Source organism: Carex rostrata, chromosome 26 (genome assembly GCF_964058835.1).
Source record: "Carex rostrata chromosome 26, lpCarRost1.2, whole genome shotgun sequence".
NCBI lineage: Eukaryota > Viridiplantae > Streptophyta > Magnoliopsida > Poales > Cyperaceae > Carex > Carex rostrata.
In genome coordinates this window covers 3,948,004-3,970,400 of record NC_135943.1, presented here as the reverse complement: position 1 = coordinate 3,970,400, position 22,397 = coordinate 3,948,004, and the positions used below count along the sequence as shown (strand labels likewise).

At 30.6% G+C, this 22,397-nt stretch overlaps 2 protein-coding genes across 2 annotated transcripts; both read right to left on the bottom strand.

Moving 5' to 3' along the window:
* Window positions 1-39: 39 nt before the first annotated feature.
* On the bottom strand, window positions 40-5,792 carry LOC144544502 (acyl transferase 5-like). The gene is made up of 2 exons (XM_078293021.1): window positions 5,300-5,792; window positions 40-1,011 (listed from the first exon to the last, which is right to left on the bottom strand). The coding sequence occupies exons 1-2, from the start codon at window positions 5,708-5,710 to the stop codon at window positions 181-183; spliced, it is 1,242 nt and encodes a 413-aa protein (XP_078149147.1). The 5' UTR covers window positions 5,711-5,792; the 3' UTR covers window positions 40-180.
* An 8,532-nt stretch (window positions 5,793-14,324) lies between these two features.
* LOC144544102 (protein FAR1-RELATED SEQUENCE 6-like) lies at window positions 14,325-17,755 on the bottom strand. The gene is made up of 7 exons (XM_078292518.1): window positions 16,809-17,755; window positions 15,642-16,667; window positions 15,397-15,521; window positions 15,142-15,282; window positions 14,764-14,799; window positions 14,596-14,667; window positions 14,325-14,509 (listed from the first exon to the last, which is right to left on the bottom strand). The coding sequence occupies exons 1-7, from the start codon at window positions 17,753-17,755 to the stop codon at window positions 14,325-14,327; spliced, it is 2,532 nt and encodes an 843-aa protein (XP_078148644.1).
* Window positions 17,756-22,397: the final 4,642 nt, after the last annotated feature.

The window sequence follows — 22,397 nt, the reverse complement described above, 5'->3', positions numbered from 1 at the left end:
TTCAAAGTACATAAATTAAGGTGCAAAACGGTAATGATATTTGAGAAAACCAAATTTCATTCGTTATTCGATGGTAACAGTACCAGCGTTGATTTTACATTGCATATTGTAATTACACAATACTTCTAAAATTCTTAACTATGATACACACATCACATTGCATTTTTGCCATTCCAAATCTCAGAAGAAAGACTTCATTTCATTTTGAAACGCCGACAAATGCTCCTTTTCCACGCACTGCGTCATTATCCTGGTTCCCTTTTTGGGTGCCGGTGGCGGAGCCAAAATAGCCACTGCCATGAAATGCACATATTGAAAAGGTACCACATGGCTAGGAGTACCCCAACCATAGTCCACCTCGAGAAATCCTAACCTGGTCCAATCTGACACGAATAGAGAATTGTACTCAAATGTCAATTCATACGGGTCCTTTTTGAAATCCCCGACTGCCCATCTGGCGAAGTCTCCCGACAGTTTCACCTTTGCATCACGAATCATCTTAACCACCTCTATCAGCTTTGCAGAGGTGACAGCACCACTAGTGGCAGTAGCAGTAACAGGGTAGAAGCAGTTGCCATAGTACCCATCTGGTAGGCTTTTCAGCAAATGTCTGGTGCTTGCAAAAAAGCAAACATGAACTGGGGTTTCTTGGCTTAGCCCGATGGACCGGGTCCGGGCCTGCCAGGCCTTGGCAATGCACACATCAAAGGTTGAGCAGAAGTGGCCTATGGAATCCATGTATTGGGCCTTGACATAGGCCACATCGGTTGAGTCGACATCCGAGACATGTTGTTGGAGGTTGAAGGAGGGGAAGACTGGTGGTGGGCCTGGTGGCAATGTGGGCGGGTTAGGGATTAGTTCCCGGCCCCACACCGGCTTTACAGTGGGCTCAGGCAGGCCTTGGGCCAGGTCAGCAATGGTATTGAGGAATTGGGCTGCACCGAGCCCGTCCGCCAGGGTGTGAACCGCAATTAAGCCGATAACGAAACCACCGCATGTAAACTCAGTCACCTAATTAATTTAAAACAAGATTAATAATAGTTAATTGGTGATTTTGGTTGGGTTGTGGGTGTTAGAAGCAAGTCAACCACTATACTTCACTGTGTTTTATAATGAATTTATCATTGATGCTTTATTTCTCTCGTAGATAGATTATAGGTGGTAGAGATGGAATAGTTTGGTTGTAATTTGAGGATAAGGTAAGCAAGTCTATGTGCTCATGTCAACATATTAGTTGAACTACTACCTGATGACACCATAATGCATGCATGTATGGGACAATTTATGAGAATAAAAAAGGAGAAAAAAAAAAGAAAATTGAAGAGTTGCAAATATTTGCTTCAACACTGTAATTATGCCAACAAATTGAGTTTATTATGCATGATGTGTTTGCCTACTTATTTCCTAGTGGTTTATGGTAATTTTTTTATAATGCTTTAGATAACTTCATTATATCTAGGCTTCTAGAGGCTAAAGCAGTACTATATTTCAGCATGGCCTAGTGGCCATATTTCACAAATTTTGGGAAAATTCCAAACCATGTTATATTTTTTATTATACTAAAAAAAAAGAATATATGTATATGTCAAGGTTTACATTATAATTAGCTTATTGATTTCTTTACTAAAAAAAATTAGCTTATGGTCCATTAAGATTTCATTATCAATCCTCGCCTTTTTAATAAATCATATAAAACCTCTGAAACATAGTTTAATTAACAGTTATTTTAATAAATTGTCATCTAATTTGGCTGAATATATATAAAGGCTTGTTGAACCAATTGCATGTAGGAACAAAGTTAGTTGAAATTTGACCTCCATTTGGGTTGAAATCCCACAAGTAATATATTTTTTTGTTTTTACTTTTTGACGCATAATTTGGCATGCCATGAGAAATTTAGTGATTTAAAAGATTATATAACAAAGTACCACAGAAGAACTAGAGTATTAGTTGGATACCAAAAGTAGAAGCACTTCAACAGCTAAAGAAAGCATTCTAAAAGTGTCTTGCCACTAGATTAAAACTATTTATTTATTTTTAAAAACCTTTAAACTATTTAATATCTATAAAAACTATTTTATATTTTTTTAACGCCAAATTATTAAACTAATTAATATTTATAAGAACTTTTATATTTAGGTTTCGAGTTTGTGACTTATCACATGAAAGACACTGTCTTTGCCACTAGATTAAAAACTGATTTTTACCATATCTGAAGTTTTGAGTTTTTGACAATCAATAGTTGTGGCACCATATAATTAAAAATTATAGGAATAATTTCGAATGTTCATTTCAAATCAAGCACGATGAATTCTGCCCCTAACTAGGATGATTGAGATATACTATATATTGAAGCAAAAAAAAAAAAGAGATATACTATATATAGGATTATGTAGATTAAGGTAATTAAGTAGCACTTAATTTTCTTCTAGACTTGACACTAGCTTGACACGCCAATATGCCACATAACTTAGCCTTATTTAAAAAAAAATATATATATATATATACCACAGAACTAACTAATACATCCTTTTCTCACTGATTAGGGGACTAGGTAAGAAAGTTTATTTTATTTTTATTTTTTATTATTATCAAAGATGAAGGTAACATGTATTATTAGTACAAAAAAAAAGTATACACATCAATTTTTGTTGCATGATTGATAGATATCTTGTTGACTTGATACATTATAAATTATTATTTCTCTCAAGTAAACAAGAAGTCTATTTATGTCTTATAAATTATTGCTATTTATTTTATTTGCTACTTTTAAAGAACCAATAACGACAGTGACTGGATCCCTGCTTGTATTTCTGAAGGTTTGATTATGTCATATAATTTATTGGAGAATTTCTCTTTTGTTCCATTAAGAGAGACAAGTTATATAAACCTTCCAAGTGTTAAGTTTTGATGAAAGTTATATATATGAATTTGACACTTGACATTGAAACCCATCAAGACCTATACTAAATGGTGCTTTTCTTCTCTTTTCTTTTTATTTTTCTTTTTCCATGTTATGACTCAGTAGGCCAGTAGCCTTTTTCTTAATCAATGAAAATGTCAGTTTCCACTGACCTTCAAGAAAAAAAAAAAAAAAAAAGGTCAGTAGGCCAGTATGAGCAATGTATATTTACTTCTAAGAAGAAAACAAATTAACTTACAACTGCAATTATATAATTTGTATAATTAAGTATAGTAATAGGACAAACGGAGGATAATATTAAAAATACTATATTGATTTGACAACTATACGTCAACCCCAATCAATTGAGGAAGTTTGGTCAGGATGATTACCTACCAAAAACTAAATTTAAATGATTAAATTTTGGTTGTTATTTCTGTAAAATATGAATATTTATTATAATTTTTTAAAGATGGTGTCACATTTTATTAGCCTTTCTAAGCTCATGATCAAAGCAAGGAATTTGCTAGAAGGGGTTAATTACTTTTCCATATATTAGTTGAATAATTAATTGCCTTTTGACTATTCCCTTTTTCTTTTTCTTTTTTTTGAGAACTCTTTTGACTGTTCCTACTGCCACTTATAGCCTATAGGTTGTTAGATATGTACCACTTAAGAGCATCAGATTTGTTAGACTTTATAAGTTCATTTTTTCCTCTTTTGTTAGACTTTTGACTTTGTAGTGCTGTTAGAAATTTAAGATATTGTCTACAACACTTTTTTTTATTTTTGATTGTGATAGCTAATTAAACATTTATTAACTATTTCACTTCATGTCAAGCATATTGTTGAAAGAAAAAAAAAATTGCCACACAAAAAGTAAGAAAGCCACCATGCATACAATAAGCACTTCTTTTCTTTTCTTTCAGATTGTCTTCTAATGATGATATCTTTATATATCATAACCTCTCTTTTTATCAAAAAAATATTATAACCTCTCAGATATAGATAGTATTTAGATTTATCTAGAAATAGTGTTTTATCAACAATTAAAAAAGTTGAATATCTCCATTTTTTTTTTTCTGTTTCTCCTCACTATCATAATAATATCTTACATCATACTGTCACTTTATTCCAGACCTGTCTAAACTTGAGGTCACATCTTAACTTCCAGCTTATAGCAAAGACATCATATAAGACATTAATTAATTTTGCACCATCTGATTTAATATTATAAGTGGACTCCACCATGAAACATTTTATAATCAGTTATTTCTTTTAGTGAGATCCAGTGATTGCTATGCATCACCTAGATTAGTAGAAAAATTAATGTCCATGCTCAAATTAAGATGAGCTGGTTTAGTTATCAGAACCTTTTCAGTTTTCACTATATTTGTATTATTAATTTATTGTTATTGGGTACTATATTTATGTTGGAGAGGTTTCTTCTAAGGAAACATTTTGCAAAATTTCACTACAGAGTTTGCTTGGTTGCTCATTTTTTTTTTGTCAGGTGATGATTGTAGTGTACATATGCAGAAGTTGCAGTTATATCTTAGCATAATTTAATGACTAAAATATAAAATTGAATGATATAATATTTTTAATAAATACTATATATTTCGTCAATTTACATATTACAAAACAGAGAGAATTTTTTTTTGTATTGAATGTACAGATTAATAGAAAAACACTTATTAAAAAAATAGATTAATTAATGAGATTGTGATCAATGCATAATTTATTAATTGAGTTATACTTCTATCTTATAAAAATCAATGACTTTGATTTAGAAAATTGTACGTCATGCGGTCTTATAGTGGAGAAGATAACTAGTACCTAAAGTGACTAAATTAATTTCTACGAAAGGTAAATAGTTTAATTTAAAGTTGGTGGGACTACCTTGCAAGAAAAATATACTTAGAAATATTACCAATTTTTCACAAGCAGGTTGACTACAAGTTACTTCAAAAGGAAAATAAACTATTTTTTTGGGCCTAGATAAAATTAATCAAACAATTAAACTTCTTGTAAACTTAACTATCATGAATATTCATCTTGAAAATACCCTGACCATATATAATTCAACTAATTGTACATTGGACTATAAATCACCGGATGCAAAGTCCAAATAATCGATCCAAACCGTTCATTTTGTTCTCCATATTAATATGTGTTTGGAGACCAAATTTTATATTTTTTTTATAAATTTTTTACTATTATCTTAGATTTATTGAAAATCGCTGTTTTTGCAAATTCAACTAATATGTAGTTAATGCACTTTCAAGTAAATGGAATTAATCTACTATAACACTCACTGCCTTAATTACATAAATATATAAAATAGATAAATTCATATATATATATATATATATATATATATATATATATTCATACCTGCATCATCACAGGCATAGACAAGGGATCCATGTCAGGTCCAGGTTGAGGCAGCAACTCATCCTCACTTATCACAAGAGGATGATCAAGCTTATTCACATCACCCAGTGTGAACCCAGCTTCGGCTTCGACAAACCAGACGCCCTCCCTGGTGCATGCCACATGCACATCGCCATCCGGTATCGACCCCACAAAGCGTCCAGCAAATGGATAGTACCATACAAGTGCCTTTGACAATGCATCTCTAATAACTTTAGCCGGTTCCTGCCCGTATTCAAATACGTGCAGGGACCTGACGGTGTGCCTGAGACCAGGCACACGGTCAATACATGATAAGGATTTGGATTCGATCGGTGTTGGCTCAGCTGGACGAACAAGTGACTGTGCGATTCGGTTTACAGAGAACCCCATTTGTGCAGGATTTAGAGTTTGTAAATGTTAAGCACAAAAAGGGAGAAAATTAATAAGAGACTACTTGAGCTCTTGAAATGCTCTCAGTGTGGTGTCTGTGTATATATAGGAGATGATGTGAGAGCATGCAATTCCTTTTTGAAAGGTCGTTTAAACTCTATTTTTCAACCAATTGCAAAATGATGCAATTTTACAAGTTTGTGCTGGTATTGACAACTGCACAAGCTTCAACATCTTCCTTTAATCTAGTTGATTTAAAAAGTGAGGTTATGATAAATGTGTAGATTAAGCTATATTATGGTTTATGAATTCATATTTTTAGTTTTAAAATCTAAACAGTGGATTTAAATCATTCAACATGATCTCTATGTGAAAGTATATTTGAGAACCTAATTTTATATTTTTACTGAATTTTCTTTACTATTTTTTTTTATAGATAGATAAAAACTCACTACTTTTGAACAGTCCAATTTTGTACCAATCTAAAACAGTAAAAAAAATCTAAAAATTATAAATTTATGAGTTGTATTTTAAATAAAATATTATTTCTAATGCACTGAATATCAAAATTCCTGTTTGAGAATTGTGCCTTGGCATGTCATATTTGTAATTAAGCTACAGACAAAATTGAAAAGTCTCTCTGCTTCCTTCTTAATTTGAAGGAAATATTTTATATTTTTTGTCATCAAGGAGTAGGTAAGCTGAGTTTATATGGTCAGGATTAAGATAAGAAAACTGGGAAAAAGAAATCAACAACCTATCCACCACTGGATTTGCAAGCCAGATTCCCTGTGTTGCTTTCAACACACCACACTGTGTGTCTGATACAAGAAGAAAATTATATCAAGGAATTTAGAATTTACAAAATAAGGGTATTGTGAATGAGTCTGGGTTAGATCACAACAGATAAGGTGAGTTGTGATTCCATGAAGAACATTCTAATTTAATCCAGATTGTATAATACATAATATGCTCTTGTCAATGAGTCTGGGTTCGATCACAACAGATAAGGTGAATTGTGATTCTATGAAGAACATTCTAATTTAATTCAGATTGTATAATACATAATATGTTCTGAAGAGGAGGGATTTAATTACATTTTTTTTGGTGACACTGGATAATTACAGTCTATATTTTTGAAGTCCAAACAGTTGATCCAAACCGTTCAACATGATGGGTACAAATTTTTTTTATATTTTATATTTTTTTTGAATTTTTTTTACTATTTATTAAGATGGGTACAAAAATTCAATGGTCTGAATATAGCGATTTTATTAAATACTTAATAAATAGTAAAAAATTCTAAAAAATGTAAAATTTTATCTGCGAGCACTTTTTAATATATCCATTATGTTGAATGATTTGGATCGACTATTTGAACTTTAAAAACTTAGAAAATCGAGAGTGTAATTCGATGTCATAAAAAAAAGGTGTAATTGGATCCCTCCTCTGTTTTGAATTAGTATGATATATATATATATATATATATATATATATAGGGTCTGTCTAAATTGCTGCTGGCAGCATTTCAGCAGAGGTGCTGCCGGGGCTATATTTAGCCGTGTGATGTCCAAACAACAAATCCAAACCGTTAGATGTTTAATCTATATTATAATCTACTTGGAGACCAAATTTTACATTTTTTGGAATTTTTTTACTATATATTAAGCTGGTTTGAAAACCGCTGATTTCAGTAAATTTCTGCAGCATTGAAATCAGCGGTTTTCAAACCAGCTTAATATATAGTAAAAAAATTCCAAAAAATGTAAAATTTTGTCTCCAAGTAGATTATAATATAGATTAAACATCTAACGGTTTGGATTTGTTGTTTGGACATCACAAAACAGAAAAATGGGTGGCAGCACTGCCGGCAGCAAATTAGCCACAGCCTATATATATATATATATATATGAAATTCATATGATTTTAAAAGTTAGTATTTTGATCAAAAAGTTTTTTTAAATGAAGGAGTGTTTGGCGCAAAAGCTTTTTTAGCTTAACATAACTAACAAAGTTCTTGAGCTTAACCTCAAAACCATTAAATTAGTTTTAGTTTTAATGACAAATATTAGTTGTAGTTTTTGAAATAAAGATGATTAACCTTAATTTTTGATATATTTATATATATTAAACTCGTATTAAATAAATACGTGTTTTATTGTAATTTAGTAGGACAAATATGTTATCATAAATTTTATAAAGGAAATACATAATTTTGTAATAATATATCTAAAATTCTACCGAAAAGTTTTAAAAATTAAATATGATTGTTGACGTGTCAAGTACAAGACCAACTTTTCAAATTATTTGAAGTTTACATTAGTTTAAATTTCATCATTGAAATTTATTTTATTTTTTTCAATTCAAATGAACTAATAATATGCAAGATAATTAATTAAAATAGATTAAATTGAATAAGTATATCATGATCATCCGATCCCATTAATCATTAGATATAGTTCAAGTCTGGTGAGAAATTGCTATCCTACATCAAAAGAAACTTTTGTTTATGTATAGGAGATTACTTGTATGAGCTACTTAATTAGAGTTACAACTTACAAGTCACCAAGTCAGAGCGCACGCTCGACAGAAACAGAACATTAATATAATTCAGGCTCTTGTTTTGCTTTATGTTTTTAGGTGGCACTTTGCACTAGCTTTTGTACTTTCATTTGTATGTTTATTGGATTTTAGTTAAATAGAATTATTTTTAAATTTTTTAACAGAACAAGCACTGTTTGTGGTAAAATTATAAAAAAAGATTCCACCGATCCTAGGATTGGTGGAGCCATTTTCGGACCACTGATAGTGCTGATTTTAGATAAATATGAAGTTTTTGCTCTACCGATCTTAGAAATCAGTTAAAAAATGTTTTTTTTTTCCTCAGATCGGTGGAATCTTTTTTTTAGCTTCGCTGTGTATAGTGCTTGTTATGTTTAATTTTTAAAAAACAATTCTATTTTGAAAAAAAAAAGGAAGCAGCTAATAGTCCCCGGACATCAGTCCCCCAAAAATCCCCGGACCTTTAATACTAATCCTGTAAACAAGTATATTAGCTTCGGTAATATGATGCAAATAATTCTGTAAACAACTTCAAATGATGTTAGACATATGAAACCGCGTGCGTCCAAAGCAAAACGCGTGAAATCAGTCCAAACCGCGTGGTCAACTAAGAAAGTACAATCAAAGTACAGCTAGCAGTTATAATGGGGACCACCTTCTAGAAGTTGTAACCGGTACCAGATTTTATAATTTTTTAACGGGGACCAGATTTTATAATTAGTGAACAATTTATGTGAATTAAAAATTTAAGAAAAAAATTATTAAAAAAAATTATAAAAAAATTTCATTTTTCAAAATAATTTTTTTTTTAAAATAAAATAAATTAAATTAAATTTACGTTTCTACAAAAAATTTGATAACTTAAACAATATAAAGTAAAATAGTAAAAATTCTATAAACATTATCAGTAAAGTCTGTAAACATATATGAATTATTCTATTAGCAATTTAAATTGATTCAACAGTACTAAATCATATAAACATATATACTAAATCCTATAAACATATATAATAAAGTCTATAAACATATATACTAAATCCTATAAACATATATGAATTATTCTATTAGCAATTTAAATTTCTTCATCATTTTTCGAAACATATACAACATAACACTGAAAGAAAAAAAAAATTACAACAATTTTACATCATACAAATCACTATTTGCATACTCTTTAAAAATTATTCTGCAAGTGTCCAAACTGTAATCACAATAGTAACCAAATACTGTAACTATATGAAAGTAATCCTGTAAACAAAACGATATAATCCTATAACTATGTAATCCTATAAACAACTAGAATCTGTCTATGAATTTTGTGAAAACACCAAAATTTGGTGAAAGACATCTCCCTTTTTCTATTTACGTATTCGCTGAAATATATTCTGTGAATGAGACAGAAGTCTCATCGCAAGAACAACCCTCTCTCCAGTTATGTCCACCTGCAAAAACATATAGGTTTCGAGAAATTGAAATTACAATAAGAAAACAAATACAAATAGAAAATAAAATTTACCTGAGTAAAATTCATTGGAGTATCTGTTATAAGGCAGTATATGTAACGCAACATGAATATTGCACAGTCATGAGAACGGTTTTGTTTCGGACATGCCTGACAGTCATAAAGACGTGTCTTCCATGAAGGGTCACCTGGAAAAGATCAAAAACCCTAATAAGTCTATAAACATTAATAACAACAGTCCATTAATCCAATAATTTTTGATCCATAGAAATATTAAATAATAAGCACTCACGGAGACGCCATGCAACAAAAGAATCAATCCACATGGTTGTATGCCATGCACAATTGATGTATGCTCCATTAGTTTCCCCGGCAGAAGTGAAGTAAAGAACTTGCTTCCGTTTCAATTCATAAGCAAAAAGTACCCAGTGGTTCTTTGCACACACTGGGACAAAAAGCCACCTCACCTTCTCAAATTGGTCGGAGAAAAGTTGGGGAATATTTTTCAGAGCAGTCTCGTGATCATACATATGCATGATATTCTGCATTATAACATACAAAAAAAAAACAATAGTAATTATAACAGGGCTATAAAAACTTATCTGACAATTTCAATAAAGATATGTAAACCTATAATAACATAAATATAATTCTATAAACATAAGCTATAAATTCTGCAAACTAACACTGAAAGATATGCAAACCTGTAACAATATAAAGATAATTCTATAAACACAATATATAAATTCTGCAAATAGTCCCTGAGTTTTGAAACATAAACGTTGAAACTGACATAATATAAATCTGCAAACCTATGCAATTAAGTTCTGTATCTGGAAAAAAAAAACATACAGCAATATATGGTGATATGAAGAACCATGGTTCTCTGACCGGAGTATCCATTTGCATGACGCTTAACACAACGTCAACAACCTTCATATAATATAAAAGAATATTTGAACTAAGAAGATTCAAATTAACATTTAAAATGAACAAGTATAAAACAATTCAAAAATAACAAAATACCTCGCTCGAGAGATCTGTCTCAGGCATCAACAAATCCTTTAAGAATTGAACACGACAATAAACGTGCTGGGCCATCCGGTGCTCAAAAGCTGTTTCATTGTCTGTCAGCTTTTTTTGTTTTATTTCAACCCACCAATCATCCAAAATGCTTGTAACATCATAGGACATCTTCTCCCTGTGTTGGTACATGTACCGTTTGGGAAGTGGGGGTTTCTGAATGTGTTGGTCACCTCGATCACAAAACAACGAGTTTGAAAAATTCCAATCAGCTTCGAATTTTCTGAACCAAAACGGTCCAACCTTTCTTGGGCTAACATACTGATCTTTAAATTGTAACCATCGCAACTTTGGACGAGGTGGTGTGTAGTGTTCTGATACTACAATATTACAATATTCAGCTGGTAGTCCATTGTCACGAACATCATTTCCCTTTGCCTGATTCTTTCTTTCAATAACTGTTGTTACCTTCTTTTTCCGCACTGCCTTTTTCTCACCCTTTTCAAACACATCCTTGCCCTGAAAAAAATGAATTACATTATGCAAACACATCCTAACATTGCCATATGGATTGAAGACAGTAAGATCATCAACATTTGGTGAATTTAAAAGAAACCACCTGACAATATCATGTTGATAAGGAAATTCTGACCAAGTTGTTTCCATGCTCCAATCCTTAAGTTCAAAATACAATTTTTTCAAATTTGGAAAACATGCAACCTTTTCCAACTCCTCCTTCACATCAATCTACATACACAATTAAAAAATACAAACTAAACATGAGGATTATTATATCATATAAAACATAATTATAGTGTTAAAGATTGAAAAACATACCGGTTCTCGAGGGGCATAAAAGTCAAGAACTTCAACACCGGATAAGAGCATAGATAAAGAATATACGGAACTCAAATCCAGTTCATATTCCATTGAAGAATGGCCAATGATTTTCAAAAAACTATCGTCATCATTAGGAACGAGGCCAATGAAGTAGGGATCAAATTCGGTGATAGAATGAAATGTCGCCTCAATAAAAACAACAGATTTTAAGGTGAAGCTGTTTCTTCTAATGGTTGCCCTTTCAACTTTCCAGAAATCTTGGCGACCCTCAGTAGTTGCAAATACACACCTTTTAAGCGAAACATATTTCAACTTGTTCATAATGACAGGAGAAAACGTACCATGACAATTTTCAAACGAGACATCTTCTAGGAGGGGAGAACCTTTTAAAATTTTCTGGATGCTAGAATCATCAACAAAACAATAACGTAAACTGAACTTTCGAATAAAAGGGAGGCTTACAACATCTGGTATAACATCTATCAAACTCAGTGTACATTCAAATAGACATAAAGAAATGACTCTCTGTTTGAAAACTGATGAAAAATCTCCACAGCAATTAACAAGAGTAAGATCTTCAAGGAAATGACACTTGTTGAAAATATCACTAATAGTTTTCTTATCAAAATGAGCATAACTCAGATACAACTTCCTTAATTGAGGGAGGTTTATCTTAACATAATCAAAATCAAAATACTGACCAGGGCTATCATGAATACAAACAGATAACTCATGTACTGACGGACAATCAAACAACATCCCAATGTAAAAAGAAAAGGCCATTGTTGTTTCAAAGGATAAAACTGTAGGTTTAAGATTCCTAATATGAGGAATCCATCTTTCAACAAGATGGTATGAATTAAAACTGCCAAGTTCAATATGAAATAAATCAATTGAAGACAGCAAAAACTTCTCAAACACATGGTCACCAAAATTCTGGAAATCTTGATCATCTTCATTATCATTCCCATAATAAAACTCACTCTGGTCAAAGATCAGACGAGGCACCCTCTTCCATACTGATAGCCAACGCTTTGATATCAGACATTTCTGAACAGCTTCTTTGGTTGTTAAAAAAGATGAAATTTTTTCAAGAATTTCAAGAGGCAACCGTTGGGTCGGGTCAGTTCCAAAATCCATCGGAATTGCAAATTTGTTGATTCTGTAATAAATAAATGGAAAATAACATGATTATATAAATTAAAAAAAAATGGAAATAATATAGTAGATTTCTGATAAATTAAACAAATTTAATTTTTACTGTTTCAATAAATCATTAATTCTATAGAAAAGTAAGATAAATTCTATAAACAACTACTAAACTAATAAATTACATTGAACAAAATGTAGATGAAGCAGATTAGAACCTTCTGATCAATAACAATGGATTAAACAGCGTAAAATCTATTTGAGAAAGCCGAAAATTATTAGAGAATAGTAATAATATGACACAAACAACAAATTTATGATATCAGTAAAAAAGATCAAAAGATTCTAGAAAGTAATGATGGATATTCTATAAACAAAAAAAAAATTATTTCAAAACTTACTGAAAGAGTTGTCTGTGCGGAGAAGAAGGATATCGCGGAAAAAAACCTAGGTGAGAGAAAGGGGACGACGTCTCGATAAATATATTCAATTTTATAAAGAGAAAAGACAGGAGAGTACAAATTTAATTTTTGAAAAATTAAATATATTCAATTTTAATCCTTTCGAACGAAGTCGAAACGACGCTTAGTCTGTTTTTCAATTTTCCGAATTTCGTAATTTGTAATTTAATAATTAATATGTTAAAAACTGTAAGTTAATGCGATAAATCATGTTAACATATAAAAATTATCCGTTGAACTTATTAAAAAAAAAATTAAAATCTCTTCACGTAAAATTTCACATATAAAATTTCAAAATTATTTTACGTAATCCAGATATAAAAAAACTATAATAACATGTGTTAAATTCTATAAACAAATTGTCTTAATCCTGTAAACATTTAGATATAATCCTGTGAACATTCACACAAAATCCTACAATTATCCGTTGAACTTAGATATTATACTTGAAATTTTATTTTTAATATTTAATATGTTAAAAAACTGTAAGTTAATTAGTATATATCATTGATTTTGAATAGTTGTGATGCACATATAAAAAACACAAATAACATGTGTTAAATTCTATAAACATATTATCCTAATCCTGTGAACACTTACATATAATCCTACAATTATTCGTTGAACTTACTTATTATACTTGAAATATTAATTTAAATATTTATTATATTAAAAAAATGTAAGTTAATATGTTGAATCCTGTTAAAATACAAAAATTATCCGTTGAGCATACATATTATATTTGAAATTATATTTTTTTACTTCGTCCTTATTTGGTCATTATTTTTTTACATCTTTTTATTACAATAAAATATAATTCCTACAAATATATATTTCTATTTGGTCATTATTTTTTTATTTGGTCATTACTTTCCAAATGTAGTGATTTTATAAAATTCATTAACAAAAAAAAAATTCCTAGAATTATATATATGTAACGTGGTAAATAAATAAAAAAACAAATAAACATATAAAAATCTATGAGAACATTTATTAAATTCTATAAACATAAGATATAAATTCTGCAATAGTACATATCTTATTTGCTAAGATAAACTCCAAATACAACAACATGTTTTAAAGAATTGATGTTATTTTAACCAAACAAATAATGGCTTTACTTCTTCTTGTCCATGGGATTCTTATAAGCTGATTGCCGTGGCCGACCCTTCGAAATGGATGCAAGTGGAGGAAGAATTTTTTTGTTTGGTGCAGAATTCAAAACTTCATTCTCACTACTTGAGGAATATTGGTTCTCATTCTGCGTTGCTTTGGACTTCCGTTTTTTAACAGCTTCATCGACTGTTAAGATCAGCAAAACAAAATAATTTTAAAAAAATAAACAAAAACAACTTTACAAAAAAATGCAAATAACATGGAGGAGTTACCTCCTGCTGTACGTGTAGTCAACATGGCTACTGTTCGAAAAATGGCATCCCAATCACAATTTAATGTGTCACCTATTATATCATATGGAAAATAGCATCATAAATATCATTCTTTAAGAAAAAATTATCTAAGGGTACAAATATATTACAAGTGACTGTTATACATACTTGATATTTTGCCTGTAGAATTATTAACAGCCTTACCTACAAAAATTTTGGCACAAGTTAGGTAAAGAATATAAACAAATGAACTAAATAGAAGAAAGTTATTACTGTATTACCCTTTCCTCTTCCTGTAGGTTTTTTCCTTTGAATTGTTGAACAATGTTCTTCTATAATGCCACTAGCACTACCTGTTGTAGTAACCATAGCTTCCGTATTTTTTTCATCAATCAATTGCTCAACTAATATAAGAAAAAACACCAGTGCTAATTAAGCATACATACCCAAGTGATTCTGTAATTTATATTAGTTGAAACTACAAACTATTTCACAAAAATATGAAAATTGCTTGATATTAGTTGTGCAAATTAAGTAATATATTACCTTTTACTTTACGTCCGGACATTTTCTTTGGATTAGTGGAACTACCCTTCAATCTACAAACACTTCTTTGAGAGCCAACATTATTATTCCTGTTAGTTGCATTCACAACCTTTTCATCTCCAGACCCAGAAACAATATTTCCTGATATTAATTGTAAAAAATTATAAAAAAAATACACTAATACACAGAAACAACTTTACCAAATCTTCACATTACTAAAATAAAATAGTATTAATTAAAAACAAAAAGAAAAACCTCTTAATAGGTTTCTAAAAGCTTCCAACCCATTGAAAACAATATTCTGCTGCTCATCACTGGCACACCCAAAGCTTATCAGGTCATCAATTATTGGATTAATTGACCTTGTCAAATCATACCTCCTACAAACAATATAAAGTAAACAAATGAAAATAAATGTCTCATAATAACTGGTAACCACAATATATTAATTCCATATAAAAAATAACATACAAAATTAGTAAAAAATAAGGGAAAAATACCTGTTATTCTCAACACTGTTAGTAGTGTCACATCCAGCCAAAATCAAACCTAATCGATTCTTGTCTTTCCTCCAACGATCAAGTATGTACTTATCATTAATACAATTTTGCTTTTCATGCTTTAAAACCATCAAAGCATGTGAACAAACTATACCAGAAGCCTCAAACAATTTGCAAATGCAAGAAAATTCTTTATACTCCTTGTTGTAACGCACCTCAAAAATATGACCCCTAATATCTTCAACTTCATAAATGTTCGTAGAGTCAGGTAGTTCCAATTTAAATACACAAGTCATATTAACAGAGTTTCTCAACTCATGTTGAAACCTGTAGAATATGGTAAGAGTATAAACCTTGGCAAACTGCTTCTCGAAAAGTAACTCTGAGTACATGGCAGTTGTTTTTGTCTTTGATTCGAAATCCTTGTCATTTTCTTTCTGCCATATTCTGTTCAAAGCACTATCAAAACTACCAACAAATTCAGCTAGAGTAGCCTTAGCTCTGAGATATTTGTCAAGAAAATGATTCATACCCTCCACACGTTGGGTAGTATTCATTCCAGCCCAGAATCGATCATTTAAATAAATTGGAACCCATTTATGCCTCTGTGCAAACATACTTATAAACCACGGTGCATTTTCGTAACCAATTTCTGACATTAATGTTAACCAAGATTCTTCAAATTGTATAGGTGTTTTCGCATTGTATACAACATCTTTAACAAGCAGAATTATACCATCCTTGTTATCAGCACCACCCAATTTTTCAGGCAATTTGCGTAAAATGTGCCATGCACAATACCTATGCACTGTCTCATCACCAAAAACATGACTAATCCCTGATGCAATACTCGGGCACTGATCTGTCAAAATGCCACCTGGCTTAACACCTTTCATACAAGCTAGAAACTTCTTCATACACCATTTATAGTCGGCCTCAGTTTCTCTTGAGAGAAGAGCACAAGCAAAAATCACTGATTGCCAATGATGGTTCACACCAACAAAAAGTACAAGTGGCATATGATACCTATAAGTTATAACAGTAAGATAAATCAGTAAAATTAATCTGTAAGTTCAACTTCCTAATTCTGCAAAAAAAAATAACCTGAATTAAGAATATGAACCATGTTACATAAATATAATTTGTAAAGTAACACAAAAATATTACCTATTTGTAAGGTACGTCGCATCCATGACAACAACATCATGAAAATATCTGTAGGCAGCACGGCCACGACCATCAGCCCAGAAAATATTACACAAATGCCCTTCCTTGCTATGCTTATATGTGTACCAGAAATCCAAATCATACTTCTTCCTTTCATCAAAATAGTCAGAGAGTAACTCAGCATCATGTCCACCTAATGACCTCAATTTACTTCTCTTGTACTGATCTAAATGGTTTTTAGCATCTTTTCGTGTAAAAGTACACTTCAAATAACCACCAGCTATCTGTGTTACAATATCTATATTATCAGCTGCTTTCATTCCTTGGTCTGCATTATATTCCATCATTGCCTTATATCTCAGTGGAATAAACCGATAACAAGGGATAAGGAAAGATGACTCCGGATTGAGATCATGGTTATGAGTTAGCTCCATGTCACTCACTTCCCATCTATCAGTAATAGTGGAATACATAATCCTCATATACACCGGGCATTTTGTATGTACTAAAGGTCTTCGTCTCTTAGGAAAAGGTGCAATATCAGGAATACATTCCTTTATATCCTTGAATTTATTGCATGCAAATTTATAATCCACAAAAATATCACCATTCTTGTGAAATGTTCTATTGTTTACTCCAAAACCAGTTTGGTACCCATACATTTGCCAGTATAAGTAAGCTTCTGCAATAGAGTCCAACTTATCACCTATTGCAGGTGGAGCGATGAATCGGATCTCATCAGGATCAGCTTCACTTTCTATCTGATGGCCAACATTAACAACTTCTTCCCCCTCATTCTCAGCCCTATTCTGATTTTCACCAAGATTCACATTCTCAGTAGGCTTCTCATGAGAAAATTCAGAAGGATCCTTGTTCAGATCCCATTCATGAATAGATGATCGGGAAACTGTATCATCCACACATTCTTCATTCGGGTCAACATCCATTATATCAACCTGCCTTTACACAAACCCAAACAAACCTATAAGGACATATGTTAAATTCTATAAATACAACATATAATTCTATAAACATAACATAATAGATATCATATGGAAACAATCAGTCCTATTACCAAATAATCACAATTTATCAATTTATACTTCATCAACCAATGCATAATAAAGTTTCAAACTTCAGTTTATGTATACAGAACACATACAAATCACAATGTAAGCTAATGTATTAATTCCGTTCTACTAGAAAACTACCAGACTGAATATGTAATTGAAACATAAAAATGACAATCTAATGTAATCAATCCTATTAACACAAAAATTGAATCCTGCAAACAACAATGATCTACAAAGGAATATTAAATGAGAAAAATGACCTGTAATTTTCAAAACTTCAATGCTGTTCGTCAATGCTTAATTCAAACAACTATAGAAATCGCTACTCTTCGATTTCTGAGATTCAATACTTGATTGAAACAAAGAAGAAAAGGAAAAAAATCATATCAGAAAAGGAATGAAGTTTCAAAATTATACGAAATTGAAAAATTACATCAATACCAGAATATAACGAAGAAAATGTAGCTCTCAAAAAATCGATGCTATTCGTCAATGCTGATGCTCCTCGATTCTGGCACTAAATAATCGATTGAAACAAAGAAAGGAAAGGAAAAATCAGATCAGGAAGGTTCAAAATCAGATAAGGAAGGTTCAAAAAAACAATTCAATTTTCAAAAAAAAGGAAAGCGATACAAGAGGAATGCCTTAAATAGGGAAAATGTCGGCGGAATTAGTGGGGACCGCGTCGCTGCCGGTTATGGAAGTTGAAAACGCGTGCGCAAATTGTACTTCTTCCGTTATTGGAGGTTGAAAGCGCGTCCGAACGACGCTAAAACGGGAAGGATTTATTAAGCGGGGATTATCCGGGGACTGAACGTCGGGGGACGTTACCTTTTCTCAAAAAAAAATCTGTTTATTGCCTCCTCCGGTCCATGCAGCGCGCATAGACTATTCCCAATTTTTTATTTTTGGAAATTAAAAATTTTAATTATGGAAACATTATTCATTGTTTATTTTGTTTGATAGATAAATTGATAAAAACTAATCATTAATTCAATCTCACTAAATATATGTTAACGAGACTGAACTAATGGTTCAAGTCTTATTAATTTTCATAATTTACCACATTAATGGTCACACAATGTGGAAAATCAACGGAACCTAATTATTAGTTCGGTTTCATTGCTCTTTCTCAATGGAGATTCTTAAGGAAGAGAGGATATGGTCTGCAGATTAATTCACAGCTGCTATTGGGACTGAATCAATAGTACAGTTCTAGTAGTTTTCGAATTTTTTATGGAAAAGACACGCTACAACTTATAAAAATACTTGAATGAAACCATTGATTCGATCTTAGAATATCCTGATGAGACATTTATAATTATTAGTTCGGTCTCATTTATAGGATTGAAAAAAAAAAGTAAACAATTTTGTTTAAGATAATATGATTTTTTAATTTCTAAAAGTAAAAAAGTTGTAATATTCCGAACTCTTGTATTTTGCGTATTGCGTGTTTTTATAAGTATAACACTAATATTATGTCTACTTTGTAAGTATGTGCATGCGTTGTTCAATCATTAGTCTTAACTCTTATGTATCAAGGAAAACAAAAAAAAAGTAGCACAGTTAGTTAGAAAAAAGTCCTAGCACTATTAGTTACTCAAAGATCGAGAGTTCATTTTCTCTTCACGACTTCACAGTCTTTGCGAAAGTTTTCAAAAAGAACTCTTATGTATCAAAATAGGGAACAAGATTTGATTGTATGCATGTATTATCTCAACCGATGTGTTTAGGTTGAACGTTTAAATGTGCACAACATGATGTATGCATCTTGCTTTATGTCATTAGGTGGCACTTTGCACTAGCTTTTGTACTATCATTTGTATGTTATTGCCTCATCTCCGGTCCCTGCACCATATAATATTTCCATTTTTTTCATTTTTATAAATTAAAAAAGTTAAGTTATGGGAAACATGATTGATTGATTGATTATTTCCTCTGATATATAGATGAAACTGAATCATTAGTTCGGATTCATTGAAGACATACTAATAATTAATGGAACTGAACTAATAGATCACTCCTGATTTTCATAATTTATCACACCAACAGTCACACGATGTGAAAAATCAACGGAACCAAATCATTCGTTCGGTTTCATTGCCCTCTTTACAATGGATGGTTAGATGAACGAGAGAGGACAGGGTTCGCATATTCACAACTCCTAATGTGACCGAATAAAAATGGTTTGGTTCTAGTAGTTCTCGAGTTTTTTGTGATGAAGACACACTGCAATTTATATATAAAACTACTGAAACCAAATCATTGATTTGGTCTCAAAAAATACTTGGGATGAGATTGAATTATTAGTTCAGTTCCATCTATAAAATAAAAAATAAACAATTTTGTTTCCGATAATATGAAGTTTTAATTTCTAAAAATAAAAAAATTAGAATATTCCAAACTCTTTCTATTTACCTATTGCTAAGTATAACACTAATATTATGTCTACTTTGAAAGTACATACGTGCATTGATCGGATTCAAAATCCGAGATCATCAACAGTAATTCTGAAATTTCTGAAATTTTGAATTCAACCGTTGAAATGTTTCGAGATATGTACACAGAAAAATTAGCTGTTCTGAGATGCGTGCACAGAAAAAATTGGATGGCTGGATTCGAGATTTCATGAATTTCAGAGATACCATTCATGAATCTTGGATTTTAGATGATTTGAATCCGCGTTGATCAAACATTAATAAAAAGATTTATGCCTCGAAATAAGGAAGATCCGATTGTATCTATATCTTGTATTATCTGAACCGAGATGGACATATTAATTTTTGGAACAATGCAAATTATCAAAATAGAAGAGATTTAATTAGATTCACATATGTTAAAGATAATTAAGTATGGTTTTGAATTTTTGATATATCTTGGATTATGTATATGTATTTGAGATTCATAATTAAGAGAAAAGAGGTTGCTGAAGTTTGGTGTACCCATCAAAATTACTTTAAATATAGTTAGTTTTACAGTATTATAGATCACCTATTCTTGTTAATAAAAATTGAAGTTGTTGTCACTATAAACTTTTTTTTCTTCTCCTTTTTTCCAACTTAACAACTAATTAGAGAGTTCAAAGTTAGGTTGCTGTATAGCTTTCAATCAATTTGTATTTTTCCTTTTAAAAATTGTTGGATGTTTAAAGAGGGAGCAAACTGTTGAATAATGCAACTTCTTTTGTCTTAGCAATTTTTGATTGATTCTTGGTCTTACACTTGACCCATCACCCATGCTTGCTAATATCTAACAGTTTTTTTTTACTAATATCTAACATGCAATTTTTGATTGATTCTTGGGCATTTTTATCATATCTACTACCCTTTTTTTTTTGCTAATATCTAACATTAAATAAAAATTAATAAAAATGTCCACAATTTTATGAAAATTATAAAAATGCTCCGACTACTGAGATTTTCGACGGTCCAGAAAAAAAATGAACCATCAAAATTCTCGACGGTTAGCTTATAATATATATATTTTCTTTTATTTGACATTGGAAACAATGAAGAAACATGCAGAATGTTTGGATTTGTATTTTTTATTTATTAAATTAGAAAATTTTATGATTATTTTTATTTTTTCTATTAAAATATTAAAAATATTTTTATATTTCTTTGAAAATAGATGGAATACTATATAATTGAATTTACTAGAAAGACTGCGACAAATAATCCGGATCAATATTTTTCACTCGAGATTTTTTGCAGCTGTAAAGATTAAAAAAAATTGAGTATTATTGAAAAAAATATATTTTAAATCTGAGTTATTGATCTCGATTCAAAAGTCACTTCTAGGTACATAAAAAAATTATAATTGTTCTTCTAGTGCATTCAAATTCTAAGGTACTCCATCTATTTTTCTAAAATCACTTCTAAAGAAATAGATGGAATAACTTAGAATTTGAATGCACTAGAAGAACAATTATAATTTTTTTATGTACCTAGAAGTGACTTTTGAATCGAGATCAATATTTTAATTGGAAAAATCTCAATTGAAAAATGTTGATTTGGTTTAATTGTCGTAGTCTTTCTAGTAAATTAAATTCTATAGTATTTCATCTATTTTCAAAGAAAATATAAAAATATTTTTTATATTTTAATAGAAAAAATAAAAAAAATCATAAAATTTTCTAATTAAATAAAAAAATTACAAATTCAAACATTCGGCCTTTTTCTTTAACATCCGGTAATTTTTATAAATTTTCAATTATTTTGGATTGGTTTACAATATATAAGAATTTAAAGGTTGTTTATATAAAAGCTTAAATTTTTTAAATGAAAAAAAATCCCATCGTGGCACTACGGCCACGCGGCCTGTGCATGTTGTTGCCACATTTTTCTACCACCGTTAAAACTCCAATATAAGGCGTTATTCTCTATTTTAATCGGATTAAGATAAAAAAAAAATACAAACTCAATAAAGAAGAGGAGAGAGAAAAATAGAGAAATAAAAGAAGTAATTTTTTTTATAAGCATTTTGATGTTGATTGTTCCAATTGGAGTTCCGACTA

Excerpts from the sequence above, each read along its gene's own strand:
- LOC144544502 (XM_078293021.1), bottom strand. The coding sequence starts at position 5,710 with ATGGGGTTCTCTGTAAACCGAATCGCACAGTCACTTGTTCGTCCAGCT. Across the intron at positions 1,012-5,299 it reads CTATGCCTGTGATGATGCAG|GTGACTGAGTTTACATGCGG; the intron begins GTATGAATATAT and ends TAAATTAATTAG.
- LOC144544102 (XM_078292518.1), bottom strand. The coding sequence starts at position 17,755 with ATGGATGTTGACCCGAATGAAGAATGTGTGGATGATACAGTTTCCCGA. Across the intron at positions 16,668-16,808 it reads GCGACGTACCTTACAAATAG|GTATCATATGCCACTTGTAC; the intron begins GTAATATTTTTG and ends TATAACTTATAG. Across the intron at positions 15,283-15,396 it reads TTTTAGAAACCTATTAAGAG|GAAATATTGTTTCTGGGTCT; the intron begins GTTTTTCTTTTT and ends AATTAATATCAG.